General features: G+C 40.0%; 2 protein-coding genes across 5 annotated transcripts; both read right to left on the reverse strand.

Moving 5' to 3' along the window:
- Nucleotides 1-70: 70 nt before the first annotated feature.
- Nucleotides 71-13,226, reverse strand: pklr (pyruvate kinase L/R). Of its 3 annotated transcripts, none has more exons than XM_067511006.1 (12): nucleotides 13,182-13,226; nucleotides 8,766-8,930; nucleotides 7,688-7,779; nucleotides 7,458-7,589; nucleotides 6,037-6,223; nucleotides 5,274-5,553; nucleotides 4,340-4,490; nucleotides 3,385-3,537; nucleotides 3,112-3,278; nucleotides 1,861-1,927; nucleotides 517-631; nucleotides 71-433 (listed from the first exon to the last, which is right to left on the reverse strand). In XM_067511006.1, exons 2-12 carry the CDS (start codon nucleotides 8,902-8,904, stop codon nucleotides 327-329), a joined length of 1,590 nt encoding a protein of 529 aa, XP_067367107.1. In that variant the 5' UTR covers nucleotides 8,905-8,930; nucleotides 13,182-13,226; the 3' UTR covers nucleotides 71-326. The 3 variants fall into 3 exon arrangements, with proteins under 3 accessions (XP_067367107.1, XP_067367108.1, XP_067367106.1); XM_067511007.1 differs by having other exon boundaries at nucleotides 13,153-13,201; XM_067511005.1 differs by lacking the exon at nucleotides 13,182-13,226 and adding an exon at nucleotides 11,270-11,412.
- Nucleotides 12,972-19,169, reverse strand: cyp11c1 (cytochrome P450, family 11, subfamily C, polypeptide 1). 2 transcript variants are annotated; one of them, XM_067511003.1, is made up of 9 exons: nucleotides 18,789-19,167; nucleotides 18,280-18,435; nucleotides 17,764-17,978; nucleotides 16,502-16,705; nucleotides 15,902-16,083; nucleotides 15,620-15,786; nucleotides 14,938-15,016; nucleotides 14,628-14,834; nucleotides 12,972-13,620 (listed from the first exon to the last, which is right to left on the reverse strand). In XM_067511003.1, the coding sequence occupies exons 1-9, from the start codon at nucleotides 19,094-19,096 to the stop codon at nucleotides 13,510-13,512; spliced, it is 1,629 nt and encodes a 542-aa protein (XP_067367104.1). In that variant the 5' UTR covers nucleotides 19,097-19,167; the 3' UTR covers nucleotides 12,972-13,509. The 2 variants fall into 2 exon arrangements, with proteins under 2 accessions (XP_067367104.1, XP_067367105.1); XM_067511004.1 differs by lacking the exons at nucleotides 14,628-14,834; nucleotides 14,938-15,016 and having other exon boundaries at nucleotides 18,789-19,169.
- Between the last annotated feature and the right edge of the window lie 1,212 nt (nucleotides 19,170-20,381).

Raw genomic sequence — 20,381 nt, forward strand, 5'->3', positions numbered from 1 at the left:
GATGAAAAGAAGGAGCTGGAGGGCTCAATTAGTGCAGCTTTAGTTCCAACATAAACAGGAGAAACGTGTGTCAAAGGTTCAGGTTTTATTTGGAGCCATTTGGAAATTTTAAACATTCAGGAGTCCAATCACAGGTTTTTTGTAACCATATATTTAATCTTAAATAGCAGTCATTTTCCTGAAATAACAATGTTTTTAATCTATCAGTGGTAGTGGTTACTAATTCAAATTAGGCAACATTACAGGAACTGTCTTAAAGAGGTTCTATCACTGTCAGATCAGCATGTCAGTCAAATTTAGTGTCCACTATGGGACCAGTCTGGTGGTTAGGGAACAGCAACAGCCCTCATAATGTTAGTGTGACCTGACCCTGGGATCCAGCCTGTTACCACAATCACCATGTCACCTGATTTGAAGAACCCTCTTGCTTTTCCTGCAGGGGACAGAGAGCGAGTAAAACTAAAGCGTATACATGATCCAGATAGTGGAGGCACATAATAGGACACACACACTGACCTATGTCCATGCCAAAGTTGACCCTGTTGTCCAGATCGTCAGCCCAGACAGGAGCAGGCAACGGGTGGAAGAGGACAGGAAACACTCCTCTTAACAGCTGGGACTGACGGGCCACCTGGGGGACAGAACAAAAACAAACAGAGAGAAGGTACCTATAGTATTTGTTTTTTTTTGTACTTTACTATCAATCTTTATTTAGATCAGTTTACTACAAAAGTGGTGGCTATATCTACGGATAGGTTAATAAATATTGCAACAGTGATAACATTTTTGCCATTTGGCCTCTGTACACAACGACATTGAATTTAAAATAAAAGACTTTCAAATTTAATTCAAGACATTGGACAAAAGTGTGGCATTAACCATTTAGAAATTAATGCTATTTTCTTACACAAACACTCATTTTTGGTGGCTCATAAATAATGGAACAAACTGACATAATTATAAACATAAACACTGCCTTTAATACTACTGAAAATCCTTTGCTGTCAATGACTGTCTGAATTCTGGAATGAAATATTAAACCCTGATTGTGAACGTCACTCTTAGAACAATAACCTTGTATCTTCTTCTAGTTCATGTCAAACTGATAATTTGAAACAATGGGACCTATAAAAACATCTAAAATAAAAACATTATGGAATTTGATGGGAAAAGGAAAATGTGTGCAGTCTTTAGTGTCCCCACAAATAAAAGTCACAATCAAATCATAATATCCAAACCATTTCCTAGAAAACATTATCATCTGTGTTTAAAAAAATGCATGCATCCTTGTAAAGATCCTTTGCAAAATGAAAAATATAGTTTAATCTGTAGTTTTGACCAAAAACATCTGCTCATTAAAACCTATTAAAACGAATATAATACATAGCAGCAACCATTTGACTTAAGACATTATGGGTCATCACAGGGGCAAGCTCCCACAACAGGTCCAGATGGGCTCCCCCAAACTGTGACTCTGAATTCTGACCTACACGTGGAGCAAATAAAATTTGTGTGCAGGAGAAATTTATCTCAATTAACTCCATGCACATTAAACCAACTTGTGACACATTCTGTGCTATGAAGGCACTTTTTAAATCATGTGTCTGAGAACATCACCCTCTGCAGAAAGCTCCATAAAACAGAAATATGATACTGCACTATTACTCAGAAATATGCTCAGGCAATGGGATCAGGCTGACATTTTTGGCACTTTTCACAAGAGACAGCAAGTGTAAATACTGACTTTATCACACATTGCTCAGTGTTTTGAAAAGTGTAAATTATAAACAATTGAGCCATGCTTTAGTCAAGAAAGACACAAATAAATTTTTCTTAATGAGTTCATAGAAGGGGACAAACCTGAGGACTTCTGGTGACGGCAATGATAGGGCAGCGAGGGCGGTACCTAGACAGGAGATGTGCCGATCTGGAAAATAAGTCATCAAAACTGTGACAGTTAGAACATTGTCTTCACTATTTTGGTTTGTGTATGTTGACTCTAGAAAATCTCTCTCTCTCTCTCTTTAATTGTAATTATCATTATTATATACAGTATATGTTTGTATATGTGTGTATGGAGCAGTATTTATTATGTCAGATAGATGAGTTAGTTCCCACAGCAACCACACAAAAAATATACAAAAGCACAAGTGGTGCACCAAGAAACACCACTCCTGAGCATACAAACGCAGGAAACAGTAATTTTCAATCTGTGGAATATGTCATCTGTTGTTCCGACATCTAAAGAAGCTGTGCACTGTATGTTTGCAGACGGCGGAAAAAAAAGAAAAACGACATCTGCAAGTGTAATGTTTACTCAAGCCTAACACATCTAAGAGTAAGTCTACAGTATGTGTCTGTGCATGCAAGCAAAGCTAATGCACAAAGGAGTTTGTCTTTTATTTAGCCGAATGGAAAAACATGTCTTTTATTAACCTTAATCAAGTTTTAGTTGCATAATTCTCACCAGTATTTACCCATAGTTTATTTTGTAGAACCATGATCTTTCCCTAACTTTCAAGACAGGAGTTAAACATCTTGACAATTACATTTATTTGCTTTGGTGCTGAGAGGTACGTGACTTCTATCATGGACAAAGACAACAGGCAGAAGCTGGATGTCTTAGCTTTTAGCACAAAGTATCATACAGCTAGACTGGCTCATTTTGATGGTACTGTATCAAAATGGACCCATCACCACATTTAAACCACATTAAAATTTAATCTTTACAGAGTCTCAATGAGAGCTTTGCTATTTTAGGTGGATTATGTGCTCATTCTCGGTTGGGATCAGTTTCAAGACAGCAGAAAGTTACTGACCTCATCAAAGAAGCACATGAACTCTAGGTTTAACCATGAAGAGTGGTTTGCTAGTAAACGCTGTACAGCAGGTGCTGGCAGGTACATGTTGCCAGCTCCAGACAGAAGCAAGGTAGCAGTTTGCGCTTATTGTCAGTCTCTATGTAGTGTTTAAATATACAAATATGGAAGTGCCATCAGTTTTAGCAAGACTCATTTATTTCAACATCACTGCAATTTGGGAAAAAGTCATTAAATGGACATTCTTATTTATATAGACATTCCTCTCTGATGGCAGCATTAGGATACGCACCTGCCACTGGTGGTGAGGACTATGATGGCCCCCGCGCAGCATTTGAAAGAGGATTCAACAGCTCCAATGGCTGTGACCTCTGTGGGGTCAGAGGAGAGAGGGGTGAGACGACGCAGCTCCTCAAAAAGCTGCTGGTGGAAAATGGCTGCCTCTGCCTCTCTGCAGATCTGAGAGAAAGAAAGAGAGAGAGAGGATGCGACTGGGGCAGAGGGGGAAAGAGTTTTCAGGGAGTCAGATGTCACATATTGGACGTGATGCAAAACAAAAACACACCGAGTGCATCATTGCAACTGCCTTCACAGGAAACAGTCCCTTAGCGGTTTCCCCAGACAACATCACACAGTCCGCTCCATCCAGCACAGCGTTGGCCACGTCACTGCCCTCTGCTCTAGTTGGCCGTGGGTGGGACACCATGCTTTCCAGCATCTACAACCACACGTGAACAAACACATAATACATTAGACTGTCTCCATTGGGCACGTTAAAGAGATTTGATCACCCAATGACTTAAAAAATACAGGTTTGTATCTTTAAGTATCAAATTTTGTCCATGATGAGAAAGTGGTGTGAAGCATACAGGCTTTAGGAGGGAGAGAATGAGGAGAGAACACAATCACTTCGTGAATGGATGGACAGCAGTAGAGGAGAAAGGAGAGATCATTTAGACAGGGCCAGGGAAGTGTGACTTTGCAAAATCATTATTGGTATGAGTCAATAAGCAAGGCAGACAGTTGGAAAAAGAGGCAGCTTGCAGCATTGCCTGAGGGTCTGCATCTTTGTAGTAGTTAGGAATGTTTAGCTAATGGTGATTAGTGGATGTGTGTGGATGTCGTATGTGGGCTCAGGTCTCAAGTTGCAAACCTGCTATAACGCTGTCACTCTGAGTCAGGAGCTGTAGCATAAACGAGCCACAGCACTGTGACTCAACATGGCTGCAGGAGTGTTTGCGTGCGTGTGTGTGTGTGTGTAAAGAAACCATGGTGTGAATGAGAAGAAATGTGTGTGCGCGTGTGTGTGTGTGTTTACTGGGCAACTGTGTCTGTTTGTGTGAGTACATTATTCAGGAGTGTGAGGTTAATGTGTGTTAGGTTTTCAGTGTTGGATATGTTGTTACTTGGAACCTTCTTGACATTTGATATGCTAACGGTGTAGTTAGAGTCCAAATCTGCATATTGTATAATTTCTGGATCCTCTTTTCTGCGTGGGCGTGTTTGTGTTTGGCTCTGACCTGCGTGGCACAGATGACTGGCTTGCCAGCAGAGTTGCAGCGCCCGATCATCATTTTCTGAGCAACGAAGACTTTCTCCACTGGGATTTCGATTCCTAGGTCGCCCCTGGCAACCATCACGCCGTCACTCTCAGCCAGGATCTCTTCAAAACTGACAGGCCGATTAGTGCGGATGAGGAAGCAAAAGATTAAGTGTTTGGGATAAAGGAGAGGGAGTAGGATGAGAGCACAAATGGAGGCGTGAGCAGCAATGAGGAAAAAGAGGTAAAAAAAAAGTCAAATGATGAAGAAACCGTCTGTTCCTGTGCATTATCCAAGAAACATCCAAATGCATGTCTTGATGTGCAGTAACAGGATTTTGCAAACTGCTTTAAGAGTTAAAAACCACTGAAGACTTTGTTCAACTGAGATCTAAATCCCAAGTCATGTGGACAAAATCCAAAACCATATGTGAGCAATGAGGGACAGCAGGACGCTGCAGATTTAAGAAAAAATTCAGCTGTAAGAGACATCATACTACAAATGTTAACACACAGCATCATAATCATGTAGAACTTAATCTTAATGATCCAATCTAAGTAAACGCCTTTAAAATAAAGCTGTAGTTTATCAGCAGCCAATGAGCATTAGGCCAAAGCAAGAGATAAATAATGGTGATGAGAAAGAGCTGTGAAATTATCTGTTTCACATATTAAATGGCAACTATAACTCACACTGACAGACACACAGATTACTTATATTAGATGTGTAGAATCAAGTGCTGACATATGTCCATCCCTCACTGACAGCTGAATGTCCACAGCGGGGACAGATATTCGTCAGTGGTGGGTTTATAAGTCCTGTCACAGCCTCATTATGTTACTCACTACCTCCAGCTACTGCACTGTTCAAAATAACTGCACCCAGACTAAACGTTTTGGATTCCTTGACTCACTTCAGAACCCCTTGCCGGCTTTCCACCTTGCTGATGACTTTGATGTGTCGTCCGTGTGCCCCTAGAGCTCGCCGTACGTCCTTGACATCCTGGGCCGAGCGAATGAAGCTAGCGAACACCATGTCGACGCCCTGGGCCACCCCAAACCTTAGGTCCGCCTCGTCCCGCTCGCTGACCGCCTGCAGGCCGACTAGGTCACAACCGGGGAGGTTAACACCTTTACGACTGCAAAGCACCCCGCCGTTTTCAACCACGGTGTCCACCCACCCTGAGTCTGAGGCTGTAGAGGAAAACATGAGGTCAAGTAAACGATTTCACAGTTGGGATCACAGGCTGTTAGGCCCCATCTACAAACTGTCTGGAATAAATGTATCTGAGGATTTTCACAATAAATGTAGATTTTTATATGTTTCAAAAACAAAAAAATCAGTAGATTGTACAGTAAATATTTGTGCATATATGTAGATATATTTCTGCACTGATATGTACCATATGTGCTGTTAGGATATGCATGTGGATGTTTATGCCCGGACACACATTTTTCTTTATCTTTTTTTCTGTGTTGCTCTTTTTCCTCTGTTGCTTTTTAGAGTTTTTTTGAATTTTATTGATTTGCAGTCAATACAATATTTAAAAAACAAAAACAAAAAAACAAGACGCAAACAAATTTATAACAAATTAGAAAAAGCAATAAATAAATAAATACAGAAACAGCAAGTAGACAAACACACTCTATACAATTTTGTTAAAGTCTGTGTTTTACCTGTTTCTGTGACTTTGAGTCCAATGAGGCCGTCATCAATGTAGATCTTTCCTCCCTTCTTGAGGACTTTGGGCAGGTCGGGATAGTCCACCCAGATAATCTTTCCATCTGTCTTGTCTTTGTCACTCTGTGATGTCACCACACGGACATGGCTCCCTTTTTGCAGCTCCACTTCCTCCTCCACTTTCTGTAAACACCCATACAAACACACAACATCAGCCCCTACAGGTAGAAACCCACTGTGAATGAGCCACTGGCTTTGAATCACAACCACTACTTGTCTATTCTAAATAAAATGATAAAAGCAAGGTGTGCTTGAGGGACAAGTGATAAGCTAAGTGATGCATTAAAATTGTATTTTTATGTCAATGCACTTGCTTTCTTGGCATCGTGGAAGAGAAATCATCAATTGGCACCTGAGGTGTTTAAGAATATTTTAAGTCTTGTGTTTGCGTGAATGTGTCAACACAGAGATGTAGACATACAAACTGTATTTTATGTTGTTTAACATTCACAGAAGAGCCAAAACAAAAAAGAAGGTAATGATATTGTTAAGATCAATTAATTATTTGATTTTTTTTTACATGAAAGAATTCGAAACCTTCTAAATTCTGATGCCACCAGCTTCAGTGAGCAAATATTTTGCTCTTGCAAAACAAACAAGAATCACATATTTGGCTTTCCTAGGAAGGACCCTTCCTTTGTTTGCTGATGCAAAACCATGACCTGGGACTGAACCAAACTGACACATATTTAATCCATCTCCACATGCTGTCTAGCCTCACAAATGTTTGGTTTAATTACAGGCTGGAGCTCTGACAACTAGGTGTTATTGAAAATGTTTGTGGTAAATCATTTTTAGAGGTTTATAAGGCAAATGATGGTGATAACTGAGGCTCAATGGGATTGAATATAATGTCAGCTGCTTTGTGAAAAAGATTTGTTGATCTTAATTATTGTATTGGGGTTTATAATTACTGTTTACAGCATGTACATAATTTTTTGTATACATTTGTTAAAGACGACAGTGTCATTTTTCTTACCATCCTTCGCATTTAATATAAAATGTCATCTGTGAAAATGATGTATAATGTGTCAGTGACTATTTGTTCTTCCAATTGGACTTCTATATAGAATTTTGTGGACATGCAACAAACACGATTCAGTATGCAGTTCATACGTCATGCATGGCATTTCTTAAGTTAATCAAGGCGTGAAGCGGTTTCCAACAGCTCTGAATTATTTGCTCAGTAAAGCAGACAAAAAGAACAGCACAATCTGATGGGGACGAGTGCAAAAATGATGTAGTGCATAAAGCTGTTGACGTATTTTCTGCACCGCTTACACCTGACTGAATGTGACAAATTGATTAGGTTTAGACTACTTGATGCTACTTGACTATAGAATCCTAATATCCTTACCCCTTTCACCAGACCGGTGCGGATCTCTGGACCCTTTGTATCCAAGGCGATGGCAACTGGCCGATAATACAAGGGGTCAGATGTTATCGTCTCCACTGCCTCTCTGATGTTTTTGATGGTTTCACCATGGTACTGTTGGACACATGGGGGGAGACAGACAGAGAATCAATACATGACTCAGGGAAAGACCAAGTGTAAGTACAATAACTGTGAGACATGTTAGTACATACTTCATGTGAGCCATGAGAGAAATTCAGACGAGCAATATTCATTCCTGCTTTGATCATCTCCTGAAGTTTTGGGATTGATCGGGAAGTGGGACCTAAAAGGAAGAGAAAAACCAGACAATTAACATTAAAGCTGTCAATTCAGAGACTTGTTGAAATTTTTTTTCATTAAAAATATCAGCTTCTAAAATGGCAAATTTTTTGTTTTCTGTACTAATGAGTTACTTCAAACTATTCATTTTCATTCTATTTTTAAACAACTAACTGTTCTGTAAACTTATTTGAAAATTGAAAAACATGCAATAACCCCTAACGGTGAACAATATAGTTTACTGTATTTTAATTTCCATAATTATTCATATGCTCAATTCAATACTTCAATACTAAACCCCATTTGTTTGGCTGCTTTGGCTTGCTTCATCTGAGTAAAAATTAAAGCAGACAGGTTGCTTCTCACATCAGTTTGGTTCGCTACAGTACAGGCTTTGACTACAGTACTCTTGCAAAGGAGGGGTGTAAATTTTTTAATTTCCAATAAATGTTTCAATTATTTTCAAAATATTGTTATTTTAGGTTAATTTTGGGCGAAATGTGGATTTATTTCCCATTTGAAAGTAATTTGCAGTACAGTAAAATGTGAAAGACGTAAATTGTATAGTATTAATACTTTCTTAAATTACTAAATATTTAGATTTTGTACTGTTGGTAGAACAAAAAAACTGAATTGGACCTGGAAATTGAACTGGATCTTTTTTGTTGTTTTGTTGCAGGAAATTGCTCAGCAGACTAATCAATGATGAATGTGATTGTTAGTTACCAGGAAATCAAAGCCACTATCTGGATAATCAGAGTCCTGGACAAATTGAGAAGCAATCTGTTTATTGTGCTTACTTATAATGATTTTTCTCTTTGATCTGGATGGAAAAAAATGTGCCACAGCCAAGAAGTAGGCTCTGCCAACACATGAGTCCACCCAGCATCCAGGAGCTGGCTCTCTGACAGGGAGCCGGCAATGACAACAGTAGCCAGAAAACAAACTTGAAACTGAGACTCACTGTTTGTGACTGCTTGTCATACTCACCAATGGTGCAGATTATACTGGTGTTGCGAGCTGTGATTGGCTCCTGGTTAATGTCCAGGAGACAAAGATGCTCCAGGAAGGTGTCAGCCATGCTGGCATCCAGATGCTGGCGTTGGATGAAAGAGTCCGGCAGTGTCATCGTGTCTGAGTAGCGCCTGATGCGAGCTGCAGGGACAGAGAGATTTTGTCAACGGGTAGAAGTTGGGCATGAAAGCTTTGCTGCCAAACATCCACCTGCGAAACCAAATGAACTACACACCTCAAAGAGAAAACTATGTGTGAATCCTGTTGTGTTCATGAACAAAACAACACTTCTGCTGAGTGTTAAAGAAATGACAGCTCACCACAACAACACACAGTCAGAAAAGAGGAAACATACATGTTAACAGTATGTATCTTAACACAAAGGCACAATATCACATGACACTGATCTGACAATAACTGTGAAGATTAACACGCTGATAGTCAGCTGCTATACAAGTTAACTATATGAAAATGAAACATTGCTATTTAATCAGGAATTAAATGGCATTCGTAAACAGGTAAGAACACTTATCTAACTGTCTTATGGAGGAAAATAGGTTTCCATGCTAACATTTGAAACCAATGATAGCTGTGAATCTCAAGTAAACGAACAAGCTCTTAATATAAATCAAGCTGACTTTGAGGCAGGAGGAGAAGATTAGGATTTCCCGCACTGTTTATTTAAATATTGTCTGCATTTCTATTAGAGAAAGAATTTATACAAATGAAGACACACTCAGATTGAAAGGAGACTCATTTGGTTGTATGTCTGTTGTTGTCCAATATGTCAAAATGGACGTGTTTTTCATCCTTAACAGCACGTCAACAACTAAGGCAAAATATGATTATTGATTGTTAAATTTGCATTAACTATTTGGCTGCCAGTCACCCAGCTAACACTAACTGTAATTTTCCCCTTCAGAAATCTCAAAATAAATTCCTGAAGGAAAACTGCCACTCTGCCAATGCTAAAATGAATTCATTCATCCATTATTCTATTAAGAATTACAGATTTAATCCTTGTGAACAATAATTTTTATATGTACACAGCTCTTTGATTCATCCATCCATCCGTCCATTATCTGTAACCACTTATCCCATTAAAGGTGGTGGGGTGATGGAGCCTATCCTAGCTGTCACAGGTACACGGGTACAAGAGGCGGGGTACACCCTGGACATGTTGCCAGTCTATTTTGAGGCCAACAAAGAGAGACCTACACATACAGACAACAATTCAGCTAACACCATTCGGAAAGGCCACAGCCGGTGGCCGGTGGAGGGATTCAAACTGTGGACTTGATGATGATGATACAAATATGTATTGCCTTGTAACAGCCTATTCCAGTGACTCTACCAGACACTGCAGCTGAATAAACCCAATAAATAGCGTCTGTGTCTTTCATGCAAGGCATCGTGGTGCCCAGCTGAAGGCTTTGAGCCAGTATAATGACATCCATTTTAGAGGATGTCACAGTCAGTCAAGCCTGCAATTTCTGGCGCCTCATGGGAGAAAAGACCTGAGAGGAGAACCTGACAGATGAGGTCAGTACTAACAGCACAGCAAGATTGAAGTGGTGGGTACAAAGGAGTCAGAAGGTGAGGGTGAGGTGAAGATGGGAGGAAGCTAGCAACAAAGATTATAGAATTATAGGAGAAAAATGAAAAAAGTCAATTTGTGATGTTTTTTGTTATTTTGTTAGTTTTTGTCACCTTGTGTGTCTCATTTCTTAGTTTAGTGCCAAAGCTATTTGCAGGCAAAAACTGAGAAGGACAAAGCTTAAACTCTGTAAAGGAAAGTTCCTAATGAAAACTGGAGGTTTTGCAGGGCAATTTAAATGTGCACAACACTCCTCTTCCCTGTGGTTTCGATGCCTGTCTATGTTTTCTCTACACATCCCTGTGACCCAGTTCTGCCGCACTGCTGCACTCATCATTACGTGTCCCACCGAGATCCCCCTCTGACACTCTGCACACATGGAAACACACACACAAACCCATGCCCTCACACACAGGTACCTGTTACTTGAAGGCTGACTATAAATAAAGCAGACATTCGGTCAAAGACCCAGATGTTACAAAATATCAGTCAACACACAGTTTTTACAGCTGATAATAAAGGTGAATCAGGTGGTGTGTGTGGCTGCAGTAGACCAGTGGTGACCTGTTTGCAGTGGGTCACACTCCTGCATTGGTGCAGACAATGATGTGTGATGACATGTTTGTCCAGCTAAGACTCTGCACCAAACATCTGCTTCTGACAAATGAAAGTGAGGCAGTATTTTACCTGAGTCATGCACATATCTAATAAAGTCTACATGAAATGGATAATATAACAATCAAGATACAACCTTACATAGAGCTCCCTAATCATTCAAATCAGTTACAAAAGTGGGTAAATAATGGATCCTTAGCAATAATAACTTACAAAATGAATTATAACTCTGCACTCTAATGCAAAGAAATGTCCTTGGTCCACTTACCCATTTTGAGCAAACAATCAAATGGGTTTCAATCCAAAACAATTGCTGTAGTTTATTTTAGGGTTTCTATTTTTTTGCATGTATTATACCAGACTTCCTCCTTAGTCTTTACCCTTCTTTGTCCTCACATTTCCATTCTCTACAAACCTGTCTCAGTGAATTTCAGTCAGTTTACTCTCTGACCCCCCTGCTACCCATTAATGTCTCCTCCCACTCACAGTATTTGGAGTAAGTCCACTGCTTGCAACAGACACTGAACTAGTGTGGAAGGCCCAGTCTGACTGGGTGAAGATGCTAAAAATGCACAAACCCTAATGTTAACAGACCAGTAATGACACTATCACTACAGTCCAAAGTGATAGTATTTGCTGCTTCACTGAACATTGTGTAATCATAGCCCTAACCTCAAACCTGACATGCAATCATTTTATTATTACATTAATTTCTAAATAATTGACTTTTCTTCATCTCATATTGCATTTAATTAATAACAGCAACATAAATATTATACAATTTAAAAAGTAAAAATGCCAAATGTTTGCTATTTGCAAATTTTGAAAATGATTCTCTGACTTTTCTGTTCAATTATGTTGTAATTTTAAACATGTTTGAATTTTGCATTGTTGGTTGTATAAAACAATACATCTGAAGACTTCATCCAGCACTAATTACCAATAAAAATATCACCAGATGAATTAGTCAGTTGCTGTAAAATTGCACACTGTGAACTCAGTATCTACACTGGCCAGAATAATGCAACCACAGAATGGACCCTTAGGGAAATTCTTAGTGAGAATAACGTTTGACAGTTGTGTCTGGTAAGTCATTAATTTCTCTTATTATCTAAAAGGAATAGTAGGTAATAATATAGTGATAATAAGTCGGATTTGATCCGGTTCCACTTTATCACTTGGCTGAATACTGAGATGTTTGGCAGCTCATTGGAGAAATGCAATGGAGAAATATTAACAAGAGCCACAGCCTGGTATCACTAAAGTTGCTGATATTCATGCGAGCAATTATTAAGTCATCTAAAAAAGCAACTTATTAGATACTCTTTTCTATGATGTTTGAATCTTTTTATTATTGTTTTTAATAAGTTTGTTGCAAATTTAGTTTGTTGATGTCACAAAGACTGTGAGCTCCTGAGAAAGTGGGGCCCTTCATGTCACCGTATCTTCATGCTACAATTTTACTGAAAAAATACAGAAATCAAAACGTCTTGTCTCAGAAATGCGTGGGACTGGTAAAGGCTGTGACATAAGTGTGAGACAGATGAGGTGACACTAAGAGATAATGTGTGGAATAGTTTACTCTAAACAGTGCATGAAGCTGCACTCTCTTGTATCTATGCACAGTCGTGGCTGAAGCTGACAGAGGGTGTAAATTGTTAGCCAAAGTACAAACAGACCTTTGTTCTTGGGTGGGCTGGAGACAATTTGCCCTGCAGCCCTCTGCTCCGCACACCACACACCCAGTGTGATATGAAAGCACTACACATAATTACCACACCAAAGTAAAGGTCAGTTTGACACATGAAGTGCAAAGTGCAATCATATCATGTTCTACTTTCAGTTAATCAGAAACATATAAAACAAGAAAATGTGAGAATAAAAAGTCACGTTGCAGTCAAAACTTTCATTGTTTTGACTTTTAAACTGAGCACCTTATCTTAGTTGTCTGTTCAGAAAGAAAAGCAATGTCTAAACATCTCTTTATTAGACACTAATTTGTTTAGCAAACAACTGAAAAGCTAGCAAACATGAAAAAGGAAGTTTTTCAATCAGTAAACAACATATACCATAAAAACTGTATGAGGTATATAGTACTGCATATTGTACTTAGTGGGCAATTGCAGTTCACAGACACAGTGGGAAACCAACCTGTAAAGTTTTGAAAGGAAATGACCAACCTGTTGTTTGTTGGGTGAGCAGGCCAAGACTGACTGCTGAGGAGGGACAACGCCACAAATGTAAGAAAAAAAATTTAGAATTCAAGTGTGAGCTTTAGCGCCACCTGGCGCATCTCTGGGTAATGTTGCTAATGTGAGTGAAATGACGACAACGTGAAGACGAATCATACTTTACTTTAAAGCATTATTAATTCTGAGACTGAATACAACATGTATGTGATCACTGAGTATCATCAGAAGTTAGTTGTGTTGGTAGAGTGGCAGCAGGTACATTGTGTGGTTAGATGTGCCAAATGTTGATATGACTGCTGTCTTCTCTCTGGAAGTGTCAGAGGTTGCTGAAAGTGATTCTTGGTGGAGTCTCAGGCTGGAGAATGAGGGTATATATGGTTTTAATGTCGTCTGAAGATGGCACACTAAGATGGAAGCTCAGTAGAGTCTAGACAGAGAGGAAGACAAAGGGAACGGAGGGAGGGAACGGAGGGAGGGAGGGGAGGAGGTGTGGAGACAATGGGAAAGACAAGGTTAGGATAGTTTGTACTTTATGAGTTGCTAGCACCTCCAAGGCAAAGATTTATAGTAATAGTAATAGTTTCTTTAATTATCATACAAACTTCACATTACATCCTACAATTATTGCCTGTTACTCTGAGGGGAAAAAGCTGGATTGTTCTAATTAGACCTTAGAAACGTCTTCCACTTCACTACAGAGTCTCCATGCATTCTGACAAATTCGAGTTGAGATTTCATTTGACTCCTTTTCTCTTTGCAATTCAACCTTAAGAAACTATAATGAACCAAGGCAGCAGTTGTCTGTTCAGTGACTCATCCACTAAAGCTTGTACCTCCTTCAGAGGGGTCATAGGTGTGCTGCTGGTCCCCCTCTCTAGTCTCCTTTTTGCACAGTAACTCCATTTTTTAAAACAACCCGCTCTAGGCAGATTTACACCTGTACGATTTTGCATCCATTTCTTAATGATGGATTTACCATCACTCAATTCAGTAACATGCCCATGTTTTTCTATCCATCCCTTGACTTCTGATTTTCAACAACTTTTTCATTTGACTATTCTCTCGTTTGTATGGTGTAGTAATTGTACAGTATACTATACTATGATACTAAATACATTCTCTGCACTCAAGTGATTTCTATTTAACTGACCAACATTTGAAACCAACTGGCTACACCAGCAATGATTTTACTGTTTGACTGTTTCCACTTTGACATGTAGGTTCTTTTTTGGAAATTCATGTAAATCAAACAAAGTTATTTGAGCATGTTTCCGTCTTGTGAAAATTTTAAATGTAAAAACTACTGTAACTACTTTATATTCAGTTAACTAAGAAGATTTATAGGCCTTTCTCCAATTTCTGCTCCTGGTGTATATTTGTATATTTATATTCTATTTTCTTTGCTCTTCCCTCCTATTGGTAACTGTCACTCACATGCATGAGCTGGAGCTGTATTACATTCTCAGCAATCCTCCTTCCGACACACTGCCTCGCCCCAAACCCAAATGCCATGGAGCGAAACCCCGACCCTACTACTGGTTGGCCCTTCTCTCTGACCCACCGCTCAGGGTCAAAACGCTGTGGATCCTTAAACACCTCTGCACTCCTTCCCATGGGGTAAAGACAGACCTGGACCAGAGTCTGAGGGGAGATTGTTTAATTTTTTTTGTGCAGATTCAACTTGTGGGAGAATTTGGATTAAAATAAGCGAGCGCCAAAGTGTGATCACAGTGTGATGACTCACCCCAGCTGGTACGTGGTAATTCTGAAGAACAATATCTTTGATTGGACGTCGTTGTACTGTGATTCCCACTGGGTATAACCTGACACAACACAAAACAACACCAAAAACACATTTTTCTAGAGGTCACCTTTGACTTCTCACTCAGTTCTCAACACAAACTCGGGATTAATCAAGTCTCATTTCATAGAATTGAGTGGTGCTGATGAAAACACATGATGTAAATAGAAAGAGACAGCTGTTCCCAAGCCCACAGCATTTTTTATTCATACTCTACTGATCTGAACGAGACATTTGTTTTGTGTCATTATACATCCATCAACATCTTCTATCATCCATTATCCCGGTTTTGATGTCACATATGTTTTTGATGCATGTTTCTAGAACTAATCACGGCGAAAGTTTTGAAAGCATCCTCACTTTACCTTTAGTGTTTATATCTCTTTTATTTGAAACATTAATAGAAGACCAACATCTCCAACTTAAAGTCCACATCAGCAATGGAATTACCAATGTGCCAACCATGGTTGAAAGAAAAAGCTAGCAAACTTCAGCTGGAACTCCTCTCCCAGCTAATGTTTCCTAAGTGAACAAGAAACTTTCAAGCTTACATTTTAGGTCCATCATTTAAGTCTGATTTGTGTACAACAGACTATATACAGCTAGACGCTTGGATTTTATGTACCTGAGAATCTCTTTCATTGTGCCTCTCAGTAGTGGCGCCCCCTGGAGGGCTCTTTGAGGGTCACCGCCAGCCTGTGCCCATGACGCTCTCACCTGCTGCCTCACCCTCTCCTGCACCTCTGGGTTTCGTCCCAATTCAAACAGAGCAAACTGCAGGGGCACCGCTGTCTGCACAGAGGATGCAATGGGAGGTGACAGAGAATCAGTCAGGTTGATGCACACAGATGCAGGCCAAGGAAAGACACATAAACACACACACACACGCACACACACACACACACACCGTGTCGACCGCTCCAGCCATCAGCTCAGTGATATTGGCTTTGATGAGGTCCAAAGATAGCTGTCCTTTCTTCAGGAGTTGGCCCAGAACCCCATTGTACTGGTCTCCAGCTATGCCAGCCTTAGATCCTTGACCCTGGGAGGTCGACAGGCGTTGGTACCCCTTCTGGATCCTCGCCTCAGCTTGAACATACAGTACATGATGCAGGATGACAGAGTCAGGTAAGTTGGGAGTACGGAAGGAGAAATATATAGATTAAAGTAAGAGTTTAATGAAGTAGAAATATTATGTTGACTTTTTTTTTTTTTTGTGGGCTTATCCAGTAAGTTCAGGGGTCATTGTCCGCATGTTGATTTGGCACAGTTTTTACACCGAATGCGGTTCCTGATCCAACCCTCCCCAATTTCCACCGGGCTTTGATCAGCACTGCGCAGCTTGGGAGGGGAAAGGGCTTTTGGGGATCAGTGTCTTGCCCAAAGACACTTCGACAAAAAGCCGGGACCAGGGATCGAGCTACAGCCACCTCAGAAATGTTCTGTTGACTAAATGTTCAATTTTAGCTGCATGAGCAGTCCATCTGGTGCCTGTAGCTCTTCCTACCGTGACTGAAGATGTGGTCCCATGCAGTGGCGTGCTGGATCCACAGGGGTGCGCCAATAAGGACCAGCAGGCGATGGGGCAGGTAAAGGAGAGGAGGAGTTGTTGCCAGCATGCGCTCCACAGCCCAGATGAACTTCTGAGACTCCAGGGAAGGAGATGAGGAGAAGAGGCCGATACGTTCCCCATATATCACATGGCAACTGGCTATAGATGGAGAGGGACACAAAAACAGGTATAAATACAGTTGTGACAGCTTTTTGCACAACTGCAGACTGTGGAATAATTAGCTTTTTAGGATCACAAAGAACTACTGTATGATTAAGCATATGATGATTTAAGGTTTTTCTTCTGCAGAAACTATATAAACTATAGAACTACTGGATATAACCCAAAAATATACTCTTAGTAAAGACATATTTCTCCGTGGCAAGCAGATACTGTTTTATATTTTTCAAATTCAGCTTTTTTTTCTAATCGCATACAAGGTCTCAGAGGAAACGTTTGTCCTTCACCAGACATCCATTACCTATCAGACATGCACACACATCAGTAAGCGGATAACAGATTGTTCCTGTTCCAGCTTCACAGTTGGTTTTGTTTGCTGAGGTCCACTAAGAGCAGGCCAGCATGCTTAGTGTGAATACAGCACACTGACTCACACAGACATTCACACTTATGAATGCTGCAGATAGGTAACATGAAAGGAGCAGACCTGGCGGAAAAATGCAGGAGCTTTGATCATCTTTGTTGGTGCCTCTGTTTTTAAAGGTGGATGTTCTCTTTGACCTCCCACATCTGTATTATGTTAAAAAGAAATAAGCCTCAGGAATGAGAATTAGGTTTGCTCCTTATATGTGCTGTGAATTTTAATGTGATGTCTTTGCAGATTGTATAATGTCTCTGACGTGAGAAGCTCTCACAGCCTACGTCACTGACTCAGCCCATAAAGCTGATACTTGGGCTGAATGAAAGCCTGTCAAATGAGGGAGGCGATATTAATCCATAACCTCCTCTCCCCAAGGACTTTAAGGTCATAGCTGGATAAAGATATGATAGAGGTGGGATTTTTCCTACTGGACCTTTGTAGTTTTCCACCTCTCCACACTTCAGTCTCATCTCAAGCATAGAGTAAAGAGCTGGAATATTGAAGATAAACATCTTTTCTTTAGCAGCAGAAATACACATACAAATCCACAAAGAAATCAAATCACAGATTAAAAATCGTTGTGACCAGTGATGCCAAATCAGCGATGACCTCTGACCTTCCAGTGCAAAGCGGAAGAGGTCAGGACTGGGATCGATGGTCAGACTGCGCTTCCCCTCCTCGCCTCTGCCCTCCCTCTCCACTCTCACCCGCAGCACTCGACAGAAATCCCTCGCCACCTCATCAAGGAGAGGCAAGAATCGCTTGACAGATGCGCTCATCATCACCTCCTTGTTGAGCAGTAGACGGTCAGCTCGCCACTCCTCACCGCTCCTACGTAAAGAAGATTCGAAGCAACACATTTAACACGACCCATGTGACTTTTGTTCCGTCACTGTGAATCAAATATAATGGATTAAAAAGCTGTGATTTTCAAATTACACAAAGGAGAACTTTAATAATTTTACACATGAAGTAATTGGCATTTAAGGCTCAGTAGTAATCAGTACTTTGTGGCTCTGCAGATCTTTTCAAATTCTGAGAAAGCTACACAGATCTCATCAGGTTTACAGTATCTCAGCTTGGACTGTTTAGATTTATGTCACCATAACACTGCTTATAAACATAAGCTCACTTGAGGAAGACTCCCTTGCTGTGCTGGCGTGTCTCTCTGTGAGTTGCCCAGGGCTGCAGTGTCATCCGTTCAGGGTGCAGACCTTCTGAGCGAAACAGCTCACCAATATCGGGTGGCATGATGATGTTCACACTGCTTTGGGTGCCCACATTCTCCCTTCACACACACACACACACACACACACACACACACACACACACACACACACAAACATTATGATGTTAACTTTTAAATTTAATCATGTGCTTTCCTTATTCTACCATTATTCTATGTGACAAATACTTACATGACGTAAATCTTACAGGTCAACTATGTAATGACTTATCAGTTGTTTCTGATTTGCAGTAAGCATTGAAAATTATTCTGTGCATTTAGGAATGCAGAAGAGACTGTGTTTTTTATCTGCATTAATGTGGAACTATGAACCCGATGGCCTACATTCCTGAATAAATTGATTGATACTTAAATGCATAATGTTATGTTTTGATATTTTCTCTGTCGTTTCCTACCTGTAGATGGGGCCAAGGGCATTGAAGGTTCGCTCCATGTGTTTGTGAAGTTGCCCGAAACGATCTTCTTTCCAGAACTTCACCAGGTTGACCCAGCCACTCTTCCCTGTGTGAGGGATCTCCTTAAAGCTCCGCACTCGTCCATCCACACCCCTCTTTCTAACCTCTTTTCTCCCCTCTGACTTCTCCTCTACCACAGTCTCTGCTGCAGTCATACATAGGGCTCTCCCTAGTGTGACACAAGAAAGCAGATTTCTGGATCCACAGGTGCCCTGTGTTCTGACACATACGTTCACTGGTGCGGACATGCTCCTCTTGATTCAAGCTAAATGTCTCTCTCAGTCTCCACCAGAGTTGTGACGCCCCTCTTTGTCCTGCAGAACGAATTATTTCACTCCTCTATCCCAACCTCATGTCCTTGAACATGGTCTATTGCTTGGATGAACTGATAGCACATAATGATTTATGGATGTGAGAATCAGAGTTCAAGAGAAACACAACAGAGTTAAAAAGAGTTAATTTAGTTTTAAAAAAAAACAGAAGATGCTGTGTCTGAAAGGTCAAAAAGAAGAGAGTGCAGCTGCCAAGAACATCTTTATTACAAGTTATGCGTAAGGCAATATAAAAAAGACCATGACTGTCTATGTGTTGGTTTGAATCTCAAAAGGGTCTTTCTGATTTCTGCTTCAAGCTGAATAAAATCCTTTTTCTAGGCAGTGGCCCACACACATTACAGATACAACTTGGCTCATACACTCAGCTGGCAATTGTTAGTTTTAGCTAAGCTGTACCTAATAAAGTGCCAACTGAATGTCTGGTAACCACAAATACAAAACTACATGACATTTGTATTACTTGAGTGGTTCGATGTGAATGTGTTACCCTGAGCTTCCCTCCTTGTGTATAGATCTCTCAGATGGATCTATAGTGTTCAGAGAGCTGAGGCCGCCCTCTGAGTAGGAACTAGCCACAGTAGCTTCTATTAATAAACTACAGTGTCTCTGTAAAGAATCAGATTTTTTCACTGTTCATGATAGTATAATGTATAGAAAGTATTCAGAACATTTACTTAAATTAAACTAGCAATACCACTGTGTAGAAATACTTTGTTGCAAGTAGAAGTCCTGCATTTGAAATGCTAAATTATTAGCCTAAAAAATAGAAAAAGTGAAAGTTCTCTTTATACAGATTGGTTCATATGATTACGCAACACTTTAATGCTGCAGCTGGTAATGATGTTGATTATTTTAATGACCTTATGTGCTGTTCTGATGATCCCGTTTTGAATATAATAATTATTATTTTAATCACATTATTAGCTGCTGGGGTTTATAATTATACTGTATTTTTGTTTTACAATCACATACTGAAAAGTAAATAATGACTGTATAACTGTATAACAATTGTGATCAAACAAAGGTAGTAGAGTAAAATATGCTATTTGAAATGTAAAGAAGTCAAAATATTAACTAAAATAGAATTACCTCAGCATCTTTACAAAATATGTGTAAGTAATGTGTAAGTATTTATACTGTATACTGCTTAAAAACACTGGATATGTGGGACTTGTGTATTGACAAGGTATTAACAAGT

Source organism: Channa argus, chromosome 7 (genome assembly GCF_033026475.1).
Source record: "Channa argus isolate prfri chromosome 7, Channa argus male v1.0, whole genome shotgun sequence".
Taxonomy (NCBI): Eukaryota; Metazoa; Chordata; class Actinopteri; order Anabantiformes; family Channidae; genus Channa; species Channa argus.